This window comes from Ruditapes philippinarum, unplaced genomic scaffold, assembly GCF_026571515.1.
Source record: "Ruditapes philippinarum isolate M1 unplaced genomic scaffold, ASM2657151v2 ctg894_1_1_1_1, whole genome shotgun sequence".
Classification (NCBI taxonomy): Eukaryota; Metazoa; Mollusca; class Bivalvia; order Venerida; family Veneridae; genus Ruditapes; species Ruditapes philippinarum.
In genome coordinates, this window is record NW_026863751.1 from 94,017 (window position 1) to 112,994 (window position 18,978).

At 32.2% G+C, this 18,978-nt stretch overlaps 1 protein-coding gene across 1 annotated transcript in view; it reads right to left on the reverse strand.

Annotated features, from left to right (window-relative positions):
• The window catches only part of LOC132723228 (mitogen-activated protein kinase kinase kinase 5-like), a 76,416-nt gene that overhangs the window by 57,011 nt on the left and 427 nt on the right, over nt 1–18,978 (reverse strand). The window contains exons 2-5 of the mRNA XM_060707905.1: nt 11,715–11,867; nt 9,988–10,210; nt 976–1,148; nt 280–355 (exon numbers count right to left, since the gene is read on the reverse strand). Coding sequence (XP_060563888.1) covers nt 280–355; nt 976–1,148; nt 9,988–10,210; nt 11,715–11,857 — 615 coding nt within the window. The 5' untranslated portion in view covers nt 11,858–11,867. The remainder of the gene's footprint in view (nt 1–279; nt 356–975; nt 1,149–9,987; nt 10,211–11,714; nt 11,868–18,978) is intronic.

Genomic DNA, 18,978 nt, shown 5'->3' on the forward strand with positions numbered 1-18,978 from the left:
CGATAATGAATAATCAGAAACCAAAACAATCCATGTTATACAATAATACTGCACGGAATTTCGCCATTTTTGTTAGACTATAGACATAAAAATGCCAATTTTTTCAGATCGTTAAAGCCATTTATAGTTTAAACAAAATTTATTTTCGTTTGATTGTGTTGGAAGCTATAAGCATATAGACACTGAGATGAGAAAAGAACAATTAAAATCTAGAAAAGTGGATAAAATAAAAGCTGTACATGAAATGTTTGTTTCTTCATGAAAAGAATTTCCACAAACCTTTACAAGATCTTCACCCTTATAATGCTCACGAGCTTTTCTTAAGTCAGCCAGAAATCTTTCTTTCAAATGAGTCCTAAAAAGACAAAATTTAACAATAGAATTGACAATAAAATCAACACATGTTAATTCATAAAATACTTGGATCATCTACTGAAGAGGCAAACTTTATACATGTACATTTTGGAAGTCCACAACAGTGATTTTCTGGGCTTATATAACAAACTCCTATAAAAGACCTCTTCCCATTTGAAATTTTCTTAAAAATTGTGCAGTTTTCCCAAAAATCTGAACTTACACCTGCTTTTTTACTCCCAAAATTAGCAATTTTAGTGATTATGTTTCCCAAAATCAAGAAGCATAGGCCTATTCCCAATTAACTGAGAAAAATCACTGCCAAAAAAGGATTTCTTTAATCATAAAAAACAAAACAAATAAAAAACATGAAAACAGAGCATTTGCCCCTTTTCTTAAAACAAAACAAAACATCTACCATGTCTATTGATATCTTAAGTTCCATTTTTCTTTAACATACTGTGCTGGTTAGCTAATTAAGTAAAGCTAAGAGAACGCACAGATATGTAGATCAGCTAAGCAGTAATTATACACTGGTGCCATAGCTTGTCATCATCAACTAATGTTTACTCAAATATTAAGTGCAATGTAAAAATAAATACAGGTGTTTTGACCACTTACACACTTTCATCATCTACATCACTGAGGTATTTCTTCAGTTTATTCAACAATGAAGGTCCATTTTCTGGATGTATACACACATCATTGTAGGCCACTGTCCCATCCTGTACTATGATGGTGCCATTAGCGTCCCTTGTGTAGGGGAAAAACACAACACCCGTGCCACAAGATAACTGAAAATATCAAAACATTTTTGTGCAACTGTTAAATTAAATGTATACTGCAAACTTGAAACACATTTGTTTATTAGAATGATTCTGGCTTTTAATAAAAAGCTGATACAATATAATTTCTCTACCTAAAAGAGAGTATAATTTACAGACATGTTCCAGTATTGGTGCATACAAATTAATAGTATTTAAGTGGTTTGAAATCAACAACCTTTACCTCCCCTACAGACACTTCTGTCATCATCTTCCTCTTGTCACAATTTTCTCACAAGACTATTTAAAACAGATAATATAGTATGATTTTCGTTGACAGCTATGGCCTTTTTCTATAAATCACACAGATAAGACTTATAATCAGACTCATTTAGAAAATGCTAATTCTAACATGCCTTGTAACTTTGTCACTTTGCACAAAGAAAAAAAAACAAAAAAACTTGTTAACACTGGTTAGATGCAGCTGTTCTTTTTTATGTGTTCTCCTTCCGATAAGATAAGATGAACAAACAAAGTCTTTTAGGCAACGATAATAACACATTTTTATTGATATCTTCCGTTCTTATTATTTTCTCTTTTCATGCAATACTAAGATAACATCTAACATACACTAATGCCAAAGGTTTGATCAATATCAGTTGGTATAATTTATAATATTAGAATACTCTATGTCAATTTGTAAACAGCATAATGACATCATCCTAAGCATGCAACTAGTTTATAAAGGCACCAGAATGACATCATTTTAAAATGACATGGGTAGGGGATGAAGATTGATTTATCTAGAATGCATATAACTGTGTAAACACAATACAATTCAGTTTGACACAAACTTCAAAATTTTGAAAAATTGATATAACAAGAGGGCCATGATGGCCCTGAGGTCGCTCACCTGTATATAGGCCCCCGGAGCGGGCCAGTTTAAACCCCAGGGCTTTTATTTGAGCAAACTTGGAAGACACCCATTAGAAGATGTTTCATGATGTTAAGTTTTTACTACACACATATAATGAAAAACAATGACCTCCGCCCCCCCCCCCCCCCCCCTTTGGCAGGGCCAATTTAAACCCAAGGGCTTTTTATTTGGACAAACTTGGTAGACACTTTACTAGAAGATGTTTCATTCTTAATATCTAAACTCTAGCTATTTGGGTTTTTTCAAAGAAGATTTTTTAAGTTTTTGCCATACACATATAAGGAAAATCAATGACCCCCGGGGCGGGGCCAATTTTGACCCCAGGGCTTTTATTTGAACAAACTTTGTAGACACCCATTAGAACATGTTTCATGCTAAATATCTAAGCTCTAGCTCTTTGGGTTCTTTAAAAGAATAATTTTTTAAGTTTTTACTATATGCATATAGGGAAAATCAATGACCCCCTGGGGCGGGGCCAATTTTGACCCCAGGGCTTTTATTTGAACAAACTTGGTAGACACTCACTAGAAGATGTTTCATGCTTAATATCTAAACTCTAGCTATTTGGGTTTTTTCAAAGAAGATTTTTTAAGTTTTTGCTATACACATATAAGGAAAATCAATGACCCCCGGGGCGGGGCCAATTTTGACCCCAGAGCTTTTATTTGAACAAACTTTGTAGACAACCATTAGAACATGTTTCATGCAAAATATCTTAGCTCTAGCTCTTTGGGTTCTTTAAAAGAAGATTTTTTAAGTTTTTACTATATGCATATAGGGAAAATCAATGACCCCCTGGGGCGGGGGCCAATTTTGACCCCAGGGCTTTTATTTGAACAAACTTTGTAGACACTCACTAGAAGATGTTTAAAGCTTAATTTCTAAACTCTAGCTATATGGGTTTTTTCAAAGAAGATTTTTTAAGTTTTTGCTATACACATATTAGGAAAATCAATGACCCCCGGGGCGGGGCCAATTTTGACCCCAGGGCTTTTATTTGAACAAACTTTGTAGACACCCATTAGAACATGTTTCATGCTAAATATCTTAGCTCTCTAGCTCTTTGGGTTCTTTAAAAGAAGATTTTTTAAGTTTTTACTATATGCATATAGGAAAATCAATGACCCCCTGGGGCGGGCCAATTTTGACCCCAGGGCTTTTATTTGAACAAACTTGGTAGACACCCATTAGAAGATGTTTCATGCTAAATATCTTAGCTCTAGCTCTATGGGTTCTTTTAAAAGAAGATTTTTTAAGTTTTTACTATATGCATATAGGGAAAATCAATGACCCCTGGGGGCGGGGCCAATTTTGACCCCAGGGCTTTTATTTGAACAAACTTGGTAGACACTCACTAGAAGATGTTTTATGCCAAATATCTAAGCTCTAGCTCTTTGGGTTTTTTAAAAGAAGATATTTAAAGTTTTTTCTTTTGGTTGCCATGGCAACCAGAGTTCTGCATGGAATTAAATTCTTTGAACAATTTTTAAAGGTGACCACCAAAGGAACATTCCTGTGAAGTTTGGATGAAATTGGCTTAGTGGTTTATGAGGAGATGTCATTTAAAGTAAAAGTTTACGGACGGACGAACGACGGACGGACGGACGACGGACAAAAAGCGATCACAAAAGCTCACCCTGTCACTTTGTGACAGGTGAGCTAAAAATACATGAGAAAATAAGGTGAAACTTTTTTCTTATTTTTCTTGTTAGATAAACTTTTGTAACTTAGTGACAGTAGGTGCACTTGTTATTCCTTTTGTTTAACTTTAATACCTTAGTGACGGTAGGGTGCTATAAAGAACAGCCCAATACAAAAATCAGCAGTAGAAATAATCTTCACATGAAAATATAGTCATGTTAGAATACAATACGGCCTTTGTGGTCACTATCTAAGCATCAAAACTCCAAACCAGTGTTAAATAGCCAATAAACACTGCTGAGACCAATATTATTTTTAAAGTAGTATTTTTTTTCCAGAATTAAACAATCAAACCAAAAATTTCCATTGAATCTAGATTTTCTGATTAAATAACATACTGCGAATTCACTTATATTCGTGGGCATGAAATTTCGTGGTTTTATCAAAACGGGCATTTTCGTGGGTTTTTTAATTCGTGGATTTTCATTTTCTTGTAAAAATAATCGGTAACATAATGCAATAAAATCTTTAATTCAATAGCCGAACATTTTTACTTACAGCAAGTACATATCTTTACGTGTCACACAGCGCTTGTCAATAAATTTAATCCTTGCCTCTGGGCATTGCTCTAATATAGAACAGTTACTGCCGATAATTGATTTATGTGACATGATATGCACCTCCATTGGACACACTGCCCCTGTAATTCTCTGATGTAAACATCGCATAATTTATACGATACCCGACACGTTTTAACCAGCCAGTTAAAAAAGTTTACACCCAGAATTGGTCTTACCATATTTGACAGTAACTACACGCAACGTCACAGCGACTGTGTAAATTTACATGCATATAAATTAATCTAAGTAAATAACACGAGGATGTATGGATCTAGTAAAAGTCTGTGGCGTCTTTGATGTTTATGGAATAGCATCCGCACTAATACAGATCAAAATTGATTTAAACAGGATCATTTAAAAACGACCAAAAATTGTACAATTCATCTGTGTAGCGATCATATTATATTTTTTTTTTTATAGTTTTGTGTACTTACGACATAAATATCAAAGACTTTTTTAAAATTAATAAGAGCAAACTGACAATTTTTATAAGCGTTAATAATTGCATTGCCATGGTTCCCATATTTACTCGACTATGTCAAGTATTCTTGTTGACACAATCAAGTAGACTACAATGATCAAGTGTGTATATGCGACCGACATTTGTGACAGTAAATTGAGGACATATAATCGAGTTTTCTTTCAACTTTCTTAAATATTGCAAACGGATTTAATCTGTCACTAACCTTGATTAGATGTATGTATAAACGTCCATTGCACGTAAATCGGCCGAAAAAGAGCTGACGCATGTTTGTAATAATTATACAGAACAGAGACTGGGTAAGAAGTATTTGCTGGGATAAAATTTCGTCGGATCTTAAATTCGTGGATTGCCCTACCCACGAAAACCACGAAAATTCGTGCCCCACGAATAATAATGATTTTACAGTACTGGTAAACACTTCAGTTATAATGTGCTATTCTTTAATTCTATTTTTTCTGTAATTTATAAAGATTGCTGCTGAAGTATGATAATAAAACATAGCAAGTTAATGAATGCTGTGATGATCAGCTTTAAACTGATTAAACTGGGGTATTATTACACTCTTCTGTACTGCGTATCTTATATTAATAATATAACCTTTCATATCCCAAGACTATTGACATTTTCTGACCATCTCTGTCGCTAATATCAACATACTCTGATGTCAAATGAAACCATAACAACAAGTCTTATTTACAACATTAATAAACATATACATGAAGCTTTGTTTTTAAGAGAATATATGTTTTCAAGATACTCGAGGCTGAAAGGCATTTACTGTAAGATATTCACTCAAACATTTTTTCACAAATAAAAAGTGAATATATCATGTTCTCATGTATATGTACTGTAGAACCTGACTGTAAATAAAAGTATATGCCTGTCTGTCTGTCTGTCTGTCTGTTTGTCTATTGTAAAAGAACAAATAATGATATATCAATAAGGTCAAAATGCATTTCATATCTAACAAGCAAACTTGTAGAACTGATATCCTCCCTTTTATGATAAAACTAACTTGATTAAAGCTTTTAAGTATTATATATTTCAGAATATGGTGATTTATTCAAAGTACAGAACTAAATAAATGTCTTAAGATTAAATACAATTTTGGGGTTAAAATGTAGTAAAAACATGCAAATTTTAATATACTCAAATCATAAAATTCATTGAATCCAATTAAACCAAGTATGGACATAATTTGAATATTAATTCAGATTTATTTAGCAATGCTAATTGTAAGATATAAGAATACACTGTATGTATGTCAATTAAAGTTCTAACAAAAGATTTCATGTAATCACTTCCTAAAGTCTAAAACATTACAGTTACATAATTATACATTTTGAAAGATAATTTATGTAGAACATATGGTGGACTATATAAATGCTGTATCCCCACTATTCTATTATATGGCCATGGAGAGAAATATTTGCTTAAAAAAAACTGTCTACTCTAAAGCAACAAAAACGATATTGAACAAGTTAACTATGGATTATGATATTAATTAAAATTCATTAAACATTGAATATAAATCTTGAATAATAACTTATAAAGTGAATACTGAATCTGGATAGAATATTAAGGAATATATAGAGGATATTGAATGAGTGTAGGTTTAATACTAAATTTATTGAACGAGTTGAATAAAATCATATTATGCGAGCCTCTGGCGAGCATAATATTGTTTTATTCAACGAGTTCAATAAATTTAGTATTGAATCTACACGAATATAATATTCTATTTATCACATATATAAAATAAGAACGGTAAACTGTTAACAAAAGTCATTTTTCTTTGACGAGCCTATAGTGTAACGCTGATATTAGCGCGCTTTAACGCTATGTTTATAGTGCAAATGACGTGACGTCAAAGTGTTATTACACTAGTGTAATATTGTCTAGTGTAATATCGTTTTTATTAAATGGCTTTATTACACTCCTGCGCCGCGGTTTATGTGAATATACAGATTTAAGTTATAAAGGGCCATTTTTCCAATAAAACACAAACAGACTTCAATAAAATTTGATAACAATCATTTCCATACTTTACTACATGTATATATTCAAACTAAGAAATATTAAAATCTAGTACATCATCATTGAGGTAGGCATAATTTGCTTTTAAAAAATGCATATATTAAATCTTCAATGGGCCATAACTCAAAAATTCACAAAAATATTTTGAGAAAATTTGATGAATACTATTTCCTTATTACAATAAACATTTATGCACATATTTTCCTTTATAAACTACCATTTTTTCAGTAACAAAGGGCCATGACTCATAAACACCTCGGTGAATTTTTATGGAACTTCTTAATCTCAATTCATATTCATATAAACCTTCCTGCCGAGTTCAAACAAATTTCACAGAGACATTCTAATATCTGCATCCAGACAGACAGATGGGACAATGACCTTTTAATATCCCCCTTTAGAATTGTTCAGCTAGGGATAATTTATGCATATAGCTGCTGAATATAGATATGTGTTAAAAGCATGAGGTATTAGCTACATACATGGCTGAGTACAGAAAATGTGAGCAGACATCTTACAAACATTCCCATGCATTACTATGATAAGTCAGTAATGGCAGCCAGTTTGTAAAACTACACAATATTTAATAGTGCTTAACCCATTACTTCATATACACGCCTTTTAACGCCTTTTTCACCCCCCCCCCTTTTTGTTGTCTCAAATGATGAAAAAATGCCTTATTTAGGCCGCAAACACTTGTTTTTGTTTGAGAAATGTTGTTAAAAAAAGTGACCTCTTTTTCGGCGCGGTTTTTTTTTTTTCGTGGGGGGTTTGAAGGGGGACAGAGTCCCCCTCATCGCCAAGAAAATTTTGGACTTGTGAGAGGCTGTAAATGACCCCAGATTGATCATAAGGTAACATGTAACCAACGCTGAAAAAGCATTTGACTCTATCTCAATCCATTGAGAAGTTGCAGCACTTTGAAATCAATTTTGATGGAAAAAATCAACGCAAAATAGTGATTTTTGGCAATTTTGAGATGTCCCCTCGTTGCCATGGTTACAGAAAATTTAAGCCTGAGCATGTTGTTGCAAGGGCAATGGTCCAGTCAACATTTGTGCCAAGTTTGATTAGTGTTGAAGCAGTTTTTATAGTATTATAACAATTTGAACTTGTAACGGGAGACTTTTCAATGAAAACAGCCATTTTTCACAAAATGCTCATGAAGTAATGGGTTAGAGATAAAAAAAAAATCTAGTCTGGATTACTTGTATTTAAAGCAATATAGAGGATAAGAAAAGTTATTAAAACTATATAAACACCAATTAGTCAGACATCTGTTTTCATTAATTGCTTTCACCAAATATAGGCATCTACATTTATAAGTGCATTCATTTCAAACCTGATGATGATGTAACGACCGATTTTTATGATCTGCTGATAGCGAATACTGATTAATAAAAAAATAAAATAAGTTTAAATTCATGCTTTATTCTGTTGCATAATGCTTTATCACATACCCATGCTGTTTTTGCAATCTCCGTAAAATAGATATGACAAGACCATGCATATGTTCTGATGTGACGTCATATACTTTACACTAACATTGCTTACATTTACTTGGGTGTGTTTCATAAGTATCATGAAGAGTTTCAAGACTTATTTATCCACACCAATTGACAAGTTTTGAAACTTTTCGAAGGTCTTTATCAAATACTCTTTTATCAAATACAACTTGTACATTAAATGTTAAGAGTTACATTATAAGCATGTCAATAACAAAATATTCTTTTTAACTGTAAACTGTTTTTATGTTGGGTATGTGATAAACAGAATAGTTCATAAAAAACTTTATTGAACTTGTTGAATAATTTTAGTGTTGAACCAACACTCATTCCTGTACCATATTATAATTCCATTCAAATGACAAAAAAAGCAGAAACTCCAAAATAAAACCAAAATAGATTACAACGGTTAGTTCAAGCAAATTTCAACATAAGCCAGATTACCTTATGAACAAATAAATGGTAAACATATTTATCAGCTAGAGCTGTCACACAGACAGGACAATGGACTATTCTCAGAGGTTGATGGTTACAATATGAGGCATATAAAATGTTTTAAGTTCACGAAAAGGTCTTATCTTAATTATATCCTTACATGAGATATGGCTTTTAGTCAGTAAATTTATGACCTAAAAGACATATTTGCAAAAATGAGCATATATTTTTTATTTCAGTTACTTGAGGGGACAAAATTGTTTGCAAAACCCTTATGAAGAATGTTTCCATGTTAACAGACTGGAATCAATGTGTTCATAGGACACAGATGCCCCCACATTCCACTGCACTGACAGTCAAGGGGCAGACAACAGGACAGTGTGACTGTCAAACAAGGGCAAATGTATAAGCCAACATCCCTAAATCCATTGCCAGAGTTAGAGACCTATTAAACTAGAAACCCAAATGCATTTATTGAGTAAAGTTATTACCTTTAACCCTTATTATGCTAAATATCTGAAATGAACTTGTCCATTTTTTCAATCTGGACAAAACTCTTCATCATTTTTAGGGGAAATTTCAAAATAAGTACTAAAGAAGTACTGAATAGTAAAACGAGCAGATCTTGGTCTGCACTGGTTGCATGGATAGATTTAATTGACACCAGCAGACAGTTAATATATTTATAGGAGATGAAGTTGCTAGCAAAACCATAGTAAAACCAAATCAACACTAGTTAGACTACTGGTAGGTAAGCTCAACTATTTTTCAAACTGTTAAGTGAAGTCTTAAACTAAACTATTTTCTTAATAAACTACTTTACTTTTGTCCAGTGCAATTATGTTAAAAAAAAATTTCATAAATATTTTGCTCTTAAAGCAATGAGAGCAAAAATAAGCTTCAGTATTTTTCGAAGGTAAGTGTTAGTTGGCGCAGTCATTAGACAATATAGTGCAAAAAATTTGTATCAGTGCAAAAAAATGTATCTTTAACAAAATATTGCTGTTTTGCTTTGCATAGAATTGTTTAGTTTATGAAATGGTGAGTTTGATTTTCATAATATTAACATATACTGCTTCATCGACAGAGTAAATGTAGGGAACACCACAACACAGATGTGAGTCATTCTTAAAGATCTGACAATAGTCAATTTAACCATAATACAATACAACATGTATAGGGTTTTCATTGACAAAAAAATCACACTTACCCTCAGAGAGACTGTCAACTCTGGATCTGTATCATTTGCTATGACAACATTATATTTCATTCCCATACTCTGTCTAACACCAACATGGTAAAACAAAGATGACTGTTGTGTTGCAATGGTCATATCAACAATAACAACATCTGCGTTGTAGAATGTGTCCAGTATCTGGGTCTCACCAAAATCAAGTTTTTGAAACTGGATATTTTCCAATGAAGCTTCAATACTGCAATGAAAACAAATGATGAAACTATTTTCATAATATCAGCTTATACTTTTAAGTATCGAAATGGGTTCTGTGTATCATCTGATAGTTATATACACTTCAAGGGACTAAAAATACATAAATACATAAGATTATGATACTTTACAAGTGGATCTTAAACATCACCTATTTTGATGATCTTCGCAAGAAAAATAAAATGGAGTTTTGTTGTCTTTACATGTGTATTTTCAACATATTCTCATTATGACTGGACTACATTGTAGCAAATTTACTGCCTGTTCCATTCACTCTTGATATTTATATATCAAAGTGAACAAGAGCTGTCGGTAGGAAAGCAATGCTCGACTATTCTTAGTGCTTGATAGTAAAAAAAGCCTTGATTAAAATTTTCTCAGTAAAGAAAAAGCAAAATTTTGCTTTAAATCCATATCACAGTTATAGGCATTTGAGAGAGTCCTATTATGCTGTCAAAGAAGAGAATAAAATTTCAACATGTTTCAAAGCCTTATGACAATGGACATTGAAAATATTTGAGGTATTACAAAAACTTTAACGTAAATTCTAAGTCGAAAAAGGGGCATAATTCTGTCAAAATGCTTGATAGAGTTACCTCCTCCTGTTTACAGGTTGGGGTCATGATGGTGAACAAGTGTGCAAAATTTCAAAGCCATATGTCAATGGACTTTGAAAATATTTGAGGTATTACAAAAACTGTAACGTAAATTCTAAGTCGAAAAAGGGGCATAATTATGTCAAAATGCTTGATAGAGTTATCTCCTCCTGTCTACAGGTTGGGATCATGATGGTGAACAAGTGTGCAAAGTTTCAAAGCCATATGTCAATGGACTTTGAAAATATTTGAGGTATAATATTACAAAAACTTTAATGTAAATTCTAAGTCGAAAAAGGGGCATAATTCTGTCAAAATGCTTGATAGAGTTACCTCCTCCTGTCTACAGGTTGGGGTCATGATGGTAAAAAAGTGTGCAAAGTTTCAAAGCCATATGTCAATGGACTTTGAAAATATTTGAGGTATTACAAAAACTTTAACATAAGTGGTTACGCCGATGCCGACGCCGACGCTCGGGTGACTACAATAGCTCTACTTATTCTTATCGAATAGTCGAGCTAAAAATTAATATTAATGAATCATTTGTGCATGTATTCTCTAATGTCTGTTCAAACAATAAAATAAATGGTTTTATTTGAGTAAATTTCTTAAACATACTGATACACAACATAAAATAAATAACGAGTTAAAATTAAATTTCATTACCATCAAATACAAGTACTTGGATTTTAATCCACAATATGTAGGACATACAGCATATAAATGCAGGTAAAATAAACATGCATTATGCTAATAAAATATCACTGTATTCCTCAAATTAAAAAAAATTACGCCTTTTTCCCTGGTAATTGATTCACAGTATATATATTGATAAAAGTTCTATTTGAAACTTCAGAAAGAAAAACTTAAATAAAACATCATTTCAAAATTTACCCTTTACAAGCCTTATCAATTTCTTCCAAAGCTGTTTTTCTGTTTGTCAGCAAGGTTAATGGGTTCACATTTTTTGGATCAGGTGTGACCCCAGGGGCAGTCACCCCAGGGGTAGTAACGTCAACAACTGACACCACCTTCATGGTAAATCACCTGAAATATAAATTTATGATATGAGCCGCATCACGACAAAACCAACATAATGGGTTTGCTACCAGCATGGATCCAGACCAGCCTGCGCTTCGAGCAGTCTGATCAGGATCCATGCGAGAGACAAATATCGACGATATATCAAAATATCGACTTTGACAGTAGATACAATGAAAACATTTAAATATGTGTTATAAATTGGGATCATGGTATTATGCATGCTTGTATAAGACATTACAAATAGTATAAACTATCAGAAAGTTTGTTTTTTCCTGTTATTTTTGTCACTGACATTTGAAGATCAAGTTAGCCAAGAAAACTGGAAAAAATGACTTCTCTTTTAAGGCAAAATAGAGAGGTACATTGTATATTCACTAACAGAAATAAATAAATTTTAGCTTGTATCGATATTTGAAAGTGTGTATTGATATAATAATATTGTATGGGATGATGAATATTGCGATATTCAATGACAGCCCTAGTACAAATAACTATTAAAATCACCCTTATTTGTCAAATTTGGGTAAAATAAAAATTACCCTTTGGTAAACAAATCAATTCTGAATCTATGTTTTCTTTAAAAATTTTGTTTGTTTGTTTCATTTTACGCCTTTTCCCAACAGTATTTCGGTCATATAGGCGGGTAGTTTCCTAACCATCGTTCCTGGAGAGTTACACCAGTACTAGACAACCTTCCTCCACGCTAAACTACCAAAGCATCTCCTGGGGATCGAACCCACACCAGAGAGGTAACTGGATTAGAAGTCATCAACTCTAACCCCTTGACCACAGAGGCGGTATAGAATGAGACTTCAATGACATCATGTACCCAACTAGAGATTTTCTACCAATATCAAGAATATGTTGGTGGCGTGATAGCTCAGTTGGTTAAACCACTGGCTGTCACTCCTTAGGTCCCATGTTTGATCCTAGGTAACACCCTTAGGATTTTTCAGAGACACTTTCAGTTTTTCCCACCTAACCAGAGGTGTACTGGTAAGAAATCCAGGTAATGTGCATGTATCAGACTCTGACAGTGCTATACACTGGGCATGTAAAAGAACCAAGGGGTCTATTCAATAAGAGCTAGGGACTGGTTCCTGGATTCCCTTGTATCTCATAGCTGTCTCTGCAGTGACTTGTCTAGTCATGTCTACGTCCTCGCGAGGGGTTTGGCATTAATGGAAGATACAATGTAGATAGATAGAATATGGAGTCTGCTTTCAAATGAAATCTTGAAGGACTTCAAATTAAAAATAGCATAAAAGTTTGGGTCACAAAAATGTCATGCAAAGGTATCCGTACTTAAATTCTGGCAAGTCACATGATGATTAGGGTAGCAATGGTGGAAAATATTATGAAATGTAAACACACTGATAAACTTTGAGGCATTATTCCGTCAATCTAACCTTTTTTTTATAAAAAATTAGACTGAAGTATGCAAAGTATATATCTAAGTTCTAACCACTGTGCTTTTCTGCTACTATTGACAGAATTTCAAGTTCCTGTGGTCCACAGGAACTTGAAATTCTGTCAATAGTAGCAGAAAAGCCAGATTTAAAAAAAATCCATACCTAGTATATATATAAAATCTGACTTTTACAGCTATTATTGACAGAATTTTAAGTTCCTGTGATCTAACTAACTCATTAACTGTATAAGCAAGCCTGCAAGATAGTGATGGTTTTGAAAACTTTCGCCAGAAATTATGGGTAATGGTCTATTATGGTCAATAGCAACTTTTCAACTTACAACTAATACAAGATAGGATAAAAGTCAAGGTATTCTGATTGAAAACGGATGCTTTAACTGGTCTCCTGCGCACTTCAATGTGAACCATTATAGGATAGAGAACCAGAATAAACGGGAGCAGTGCACAATATGCCAAATGACACTTTTAAAACAGATATTGTAAAATTAAAATGAATTATTATTTTAACCACTTCCCAATTCATAGACTGTACAAGGAGCTGGCTTTGAGGCCTTGCCTTATTCATATTAGAACAGCTTTTATCCAGATAATGCAAATATGTAAATGACAACAGGACATAAATCTTTCACAGTGCTTGTTGATTTTTGATATGGGATTGGCTTCAGCTAGTCTCAATATTTCGACGGCAAGACAGACCGATTTTATAATCTGATATTTCATAGATGTCTGTCTTTACGTCTCAACCAGTTACGATCAAAACTGTGTCGGAAATCGAGCTGAGCAAAATTTCAATTTTTTCACTGCAACATGAAAATTTTCACACTGGCATGTAAATTTGTTGATATAAACCATACATTGTCCTTAAAAGAATCATAAAATGACGAAAAATAACTTAAATTACCTAAAAAACTTTAAAATTGTACCTGTCGCTGAAATGTAAACAGCGAACGTGATAACCAATGAAAACGTTTGTTTTCATTTAAACATGTACGTACACCCGAGGAGGCTGCACGCGGTAAACACATACAAAAGCGCTATATATCATAAACATTTTTAAAGGTGTTAGTAAATATTTTGAATTCATTTAGATTTAGAAACCACTGGTGATGAATATATATTTAAAAATTATATTCTCGTACGCTTGTCGCCGAAAAAATCACATATTTTTAACCGCGAAAACCCGGAAGATCCCTCCGACAAAAATTTCAGCACAATAATTAATTGACATAAAAAAATTATAACAGTCCTTACATTTTCATTCCACATATATGATCAGTATTATCAAAATAAAAATATCTTTAAATAAACAAATAAATAACAGGCAGATTCTATGAATGTGCCTAGCTATAATAGAACGACTTGTTTACAAAATAAGTAACTGCGCGCTCTCTTTTTTTATCCCGACAGAAACATTTAAATATCAAAAAAAATTTCAAAGAAAATTAAAGCATGGTCCAAAGTACCTAGTATTCGTTTACCCGGTTGTGATTTAATTCAAGATATTTTGTAATCATATTGAATAGAAAAAAGAAATTAAAAACAAGTGCCATCAAAGTGCGCTTTTTTCCCATTCCTTCCGGTACAACAAGAATTGAAGTAGCCAATAGTTTAATGACAGAAAGTCATGCAGATCCTTTTGTCCACAGCGGTCAAATTTTGTCCAGAGCAGGGAAATAATTATTTCACGCGCAGAAAGCCATACAGAAATGAATGACGCCTTGCTTTGTTCTAGCGCAACGTATTGTAAGTTGATAGCAAATGAAATAACAGATTATAAAATCGGTCTGTCTTGCAGTCGTAATATCTAGACTAAGTCCATCTGTGATAAAAGTTATGAAATTCAAATCTTGGATACATTAAATGAAAGAGAAATTTAAAGAATAATTTACTAGTTTTTTTTTTTGTAAATATTAAAAGCACATAATTATATACAACATGACTTACAGTCGAGGATCGTATCTTATCAGGGGAAAAAGACAGATGGTTGTAGTTATTCGATCAGTGCGTAAATTGTTTACGGCATGGCTTCAGTCATGCTTTAAATTATCAACAGAATTTACGAAAATCTTCATAATTTTAAAGTGATATTTGCCTGGGAAGTGATTGGTGTTTATAATATCTTTCTTCCAGTCTAATTTATTGAAATAAATGAAATTGAAAAATTATAAATTAAAAAAATCGCCGAAAAATCGTATTTTAGAGATCTTGAAAGATGAGCAAAGAAAATGTAAAATTTCTCCGCATAATCTTCGTTTACAACAAAAACTGAAAAAACTTCTCTATTTATAACACAATTAATAGAACTTATACTTTGGTTTTCTTACATGTATGAGGAAAATGATCAGACGTAAATGATTTAGGGGATATTCCTACGTTATCTTCAGCAAACAGTTCTAGCAGTATTACAAAACCTGTTCACTGAAGTTTAGCTGTTTAGCTAGTCAAAATATATTGACGTGCCAAAGCTTGATTCTGATATATTTTCGTTTTGGGCAAAATCTCGCTTTTGGTAGAGGCGAGATATTGCCCAGACACGAAAATAGCACAATATCTTGTCGTGCAGTACAATTAGTTTAGCTAGCAGTCTAGCATTAATCATAATATTAAGACAACACATTGCAAAAGTGAACTGGTTAAGCATTTCAATCATTAAGGCATCATTAAGCATAAGAATGTCATGAATGTTAAATGCTACATTAATTAAATACTGTGAAAATTGTTAAGTTCATTCTAGTGCAAAGAAGCTGTTTGTGCAAAAGTTCTGAAAAATAAACTTGCCTTTAATCATGAATATTCAATTGCATAACAAAACAAACTGATTTTTTAAATAATTTTGAATTGATTTTATCAAAATTGAGAACTGACTGTGAAACTATAATTCAAGGAGACTTTAACATATGTTTTAAACAAAAAACAAGTTCTTCTTTTAAATATTATTGTAATATTCTTAGAATGTTTAACCTGTCTCAGATTATTTCTGAACCAACACGTACTACAGATACAACTAGTAGTTTGTTAGATCATGTTCTTTGTAATCATCAAGATAAAATTTCCCAATCAGGAACTATTCCTATTGGAGTTAGCGACCATTTTCTTACTTTTTGTACAAGGAAATCTGTGAAAATACCTTCCAACAAACATAATATTGTTAAAATTAGATCTTTAAAGAATTATAGCAAAGAAATGTTTGTCTATAAACTTACCAGTACTAACTGGGATGCTTGTTATTTAGCAAATGATGTGAATTTAGCCTGGTTGGCCTTTAAAGAGATTTTTATGGAAATTTTAAACCATGTTGCTCCTATTAAAGAAATCAAACTTAAACAATCTTCTGAACCTTGGATGTCGTCTGAAATTTTTGAAATGATTAAACAAAGAGATTCATACCTATATAAATTTAAGAAAAATGGCTGCAAGGAAGATTTTAAAGTTTTTAGTGAAATCAGAAATAAAGTACAAAGACACATTAGAAAAGCTAAATCTGAATATTTTTCTAATAAAGTTGAAGAAAACAAATTTTATCCCAAAAAGCTATGGCAGAATTTAAAATCTCTGGGATATAAAAATCAACAGAAATCTGATACAAAAATTGTTTTAAATATTAACGGAGAAAATTCACATGAGCCAGTCTCTGTTGCAAATCATTTTAATGAATTTTTTACAACTGTAGCAGCCAAACTTGTAGAAAAACTGCCGACTGGCAAGAATTTATTTACTCTTGATTCCACTATTATTAAACAGTTTTACTCCAATTCTAACTCACATAGTGAAACATTCTTTTTAAAAACTGTGTCAGAAAATTTTGTATTTAAAGAACTTTGTAGTTTAAATGTTTGTAAAAGTACAGGTCTGGATGGAATACCTGCAAGATTTTTAAAAGATGGAGCAAGTTTTCTAAAATTACCTGTTGCTTTCATAATAAACATGTCCATCAGAGAAAATTTTGTCCCTGATGATTTAAAACTTGCCAGGGTGAAACCATTATATAAGAAAAATAGTACACTTGAAGTGGGCAATTACAGGCCTGTTAGTATATTAAGTATTATCTCTAAGATTTTAGAAAGAGCTGTATATAATCAATTAGAATCATTTCTTGTTAAAAATAATATATTGTATGAACACCAATCTGGTTTTAGAAGTTCACATTCAACTGATACTTGTCTCATACATTTGTTAGATCATATCAGACTGAATAATTCCAATGGCTTATTTACTGGAATGATAATGATAGATTTGCAAAAGGCATTCGATACTGTTGATCATAATATTCTTTGTGGAAAACTTCATCTGATGGGAATTACCAATACAGACTGGTTTAGATCTTATCTTAATAACAGGCAACAATTAGTACATATTGGAGAGTTTCTTCTTCTCCATCAATAGTAAATTGTGGTGTTCCTCAGGGAAGTATTTTAGGTCCATTGCTCTTTTTATGCTATGTAAATGATATGATCACCAGTATCGATTCTGAGTGTAAGCTCATTTTATATACTGATGACAGCACTATATACTTTTTTCTCATCATGATCCTGATTTTATATCACAGAAATTAGCTAGGTAAAGCTCTAGAATCTTGTTCAGATTAGCTGGTTGATAATACACTCTCTCTCCACTTACAGTGTAGGAAATTTTTGGTCCAAAGAAAAAACTTTAATTTTAAAAGATTAATAAGTTCAATATTATTTGTAACGGTCACACTATTGAATCTACTAAGACAGTCAAATATCTTGGTTTGAAAATTGAAAATCTTCTGTCTGGAGAAGAAATTGTTAATGCAGTCATATCTAAAGTAAACACTAAACTTAAATTTTTGTACAGAAACAGTAAATGTCTATCATTTAACTGTAGAAAATTGCTTTGTTCTGCTTTAATCCAATGTCATTTTGACTATTCTTGTTCGTCCTGGTACGAAAGTTTAAATAAAAGTCTGAAAAAGAAACTGCAAGTAGCTCAAAACAAAGTCATAAGGTTTATAAAAGATTACCATCCAAGAACTAGTTTAACTCCTTCTGATTTTAAAGATGTTAACATGTTAAATATTGAAAACAGAGTTAAACAACTGAGACTTAATCATATGCATAAGATCTTTTATAATACGTGTCCAACTTATATGAAAACAAATTTTGTTCGGATGTCTGATATACACAACTACAACACTAGATCAAATAAGTTTAATTTTTCAATTCCTCTTTGTAATAAGACATGTAATAGCACCTTTTTCTATAATGGTATTAAAGATTGGAATAGTTTGCCAGATGATGTAAAATGTATATCAAATCCAACTTTATATAAAAATTCTGTTAAAAGCCATCTTGCTTCAATATGGGCTGCGCAACATCAAAGTGACTTTTTATATTACTAATTAAGTGGCGACATAGGTTCGCCAAACTTTATTGTTTTTAGTTATCTTATTTTTTCCTGTGCTTTTCTTTATGTGATAATGCAAAACTACTGTGATTGAATAATTTGAAGATTATCTCACTGTCTATTTTTATTTGAGGAATGAATGTCTCTCTGGTTTTATCTTGTTTCCATCTATTTGGTTAACAGGACCCCATTGGAAATAAGCACACCAGCTTAATGGGCTATCCTTGTAACCATAGATCACTATTTAACAAAACCCTTGTATTGAAATTTTATTGAAATTCTTTTACTTCTTTTATATCATGTTTATCAGTAACT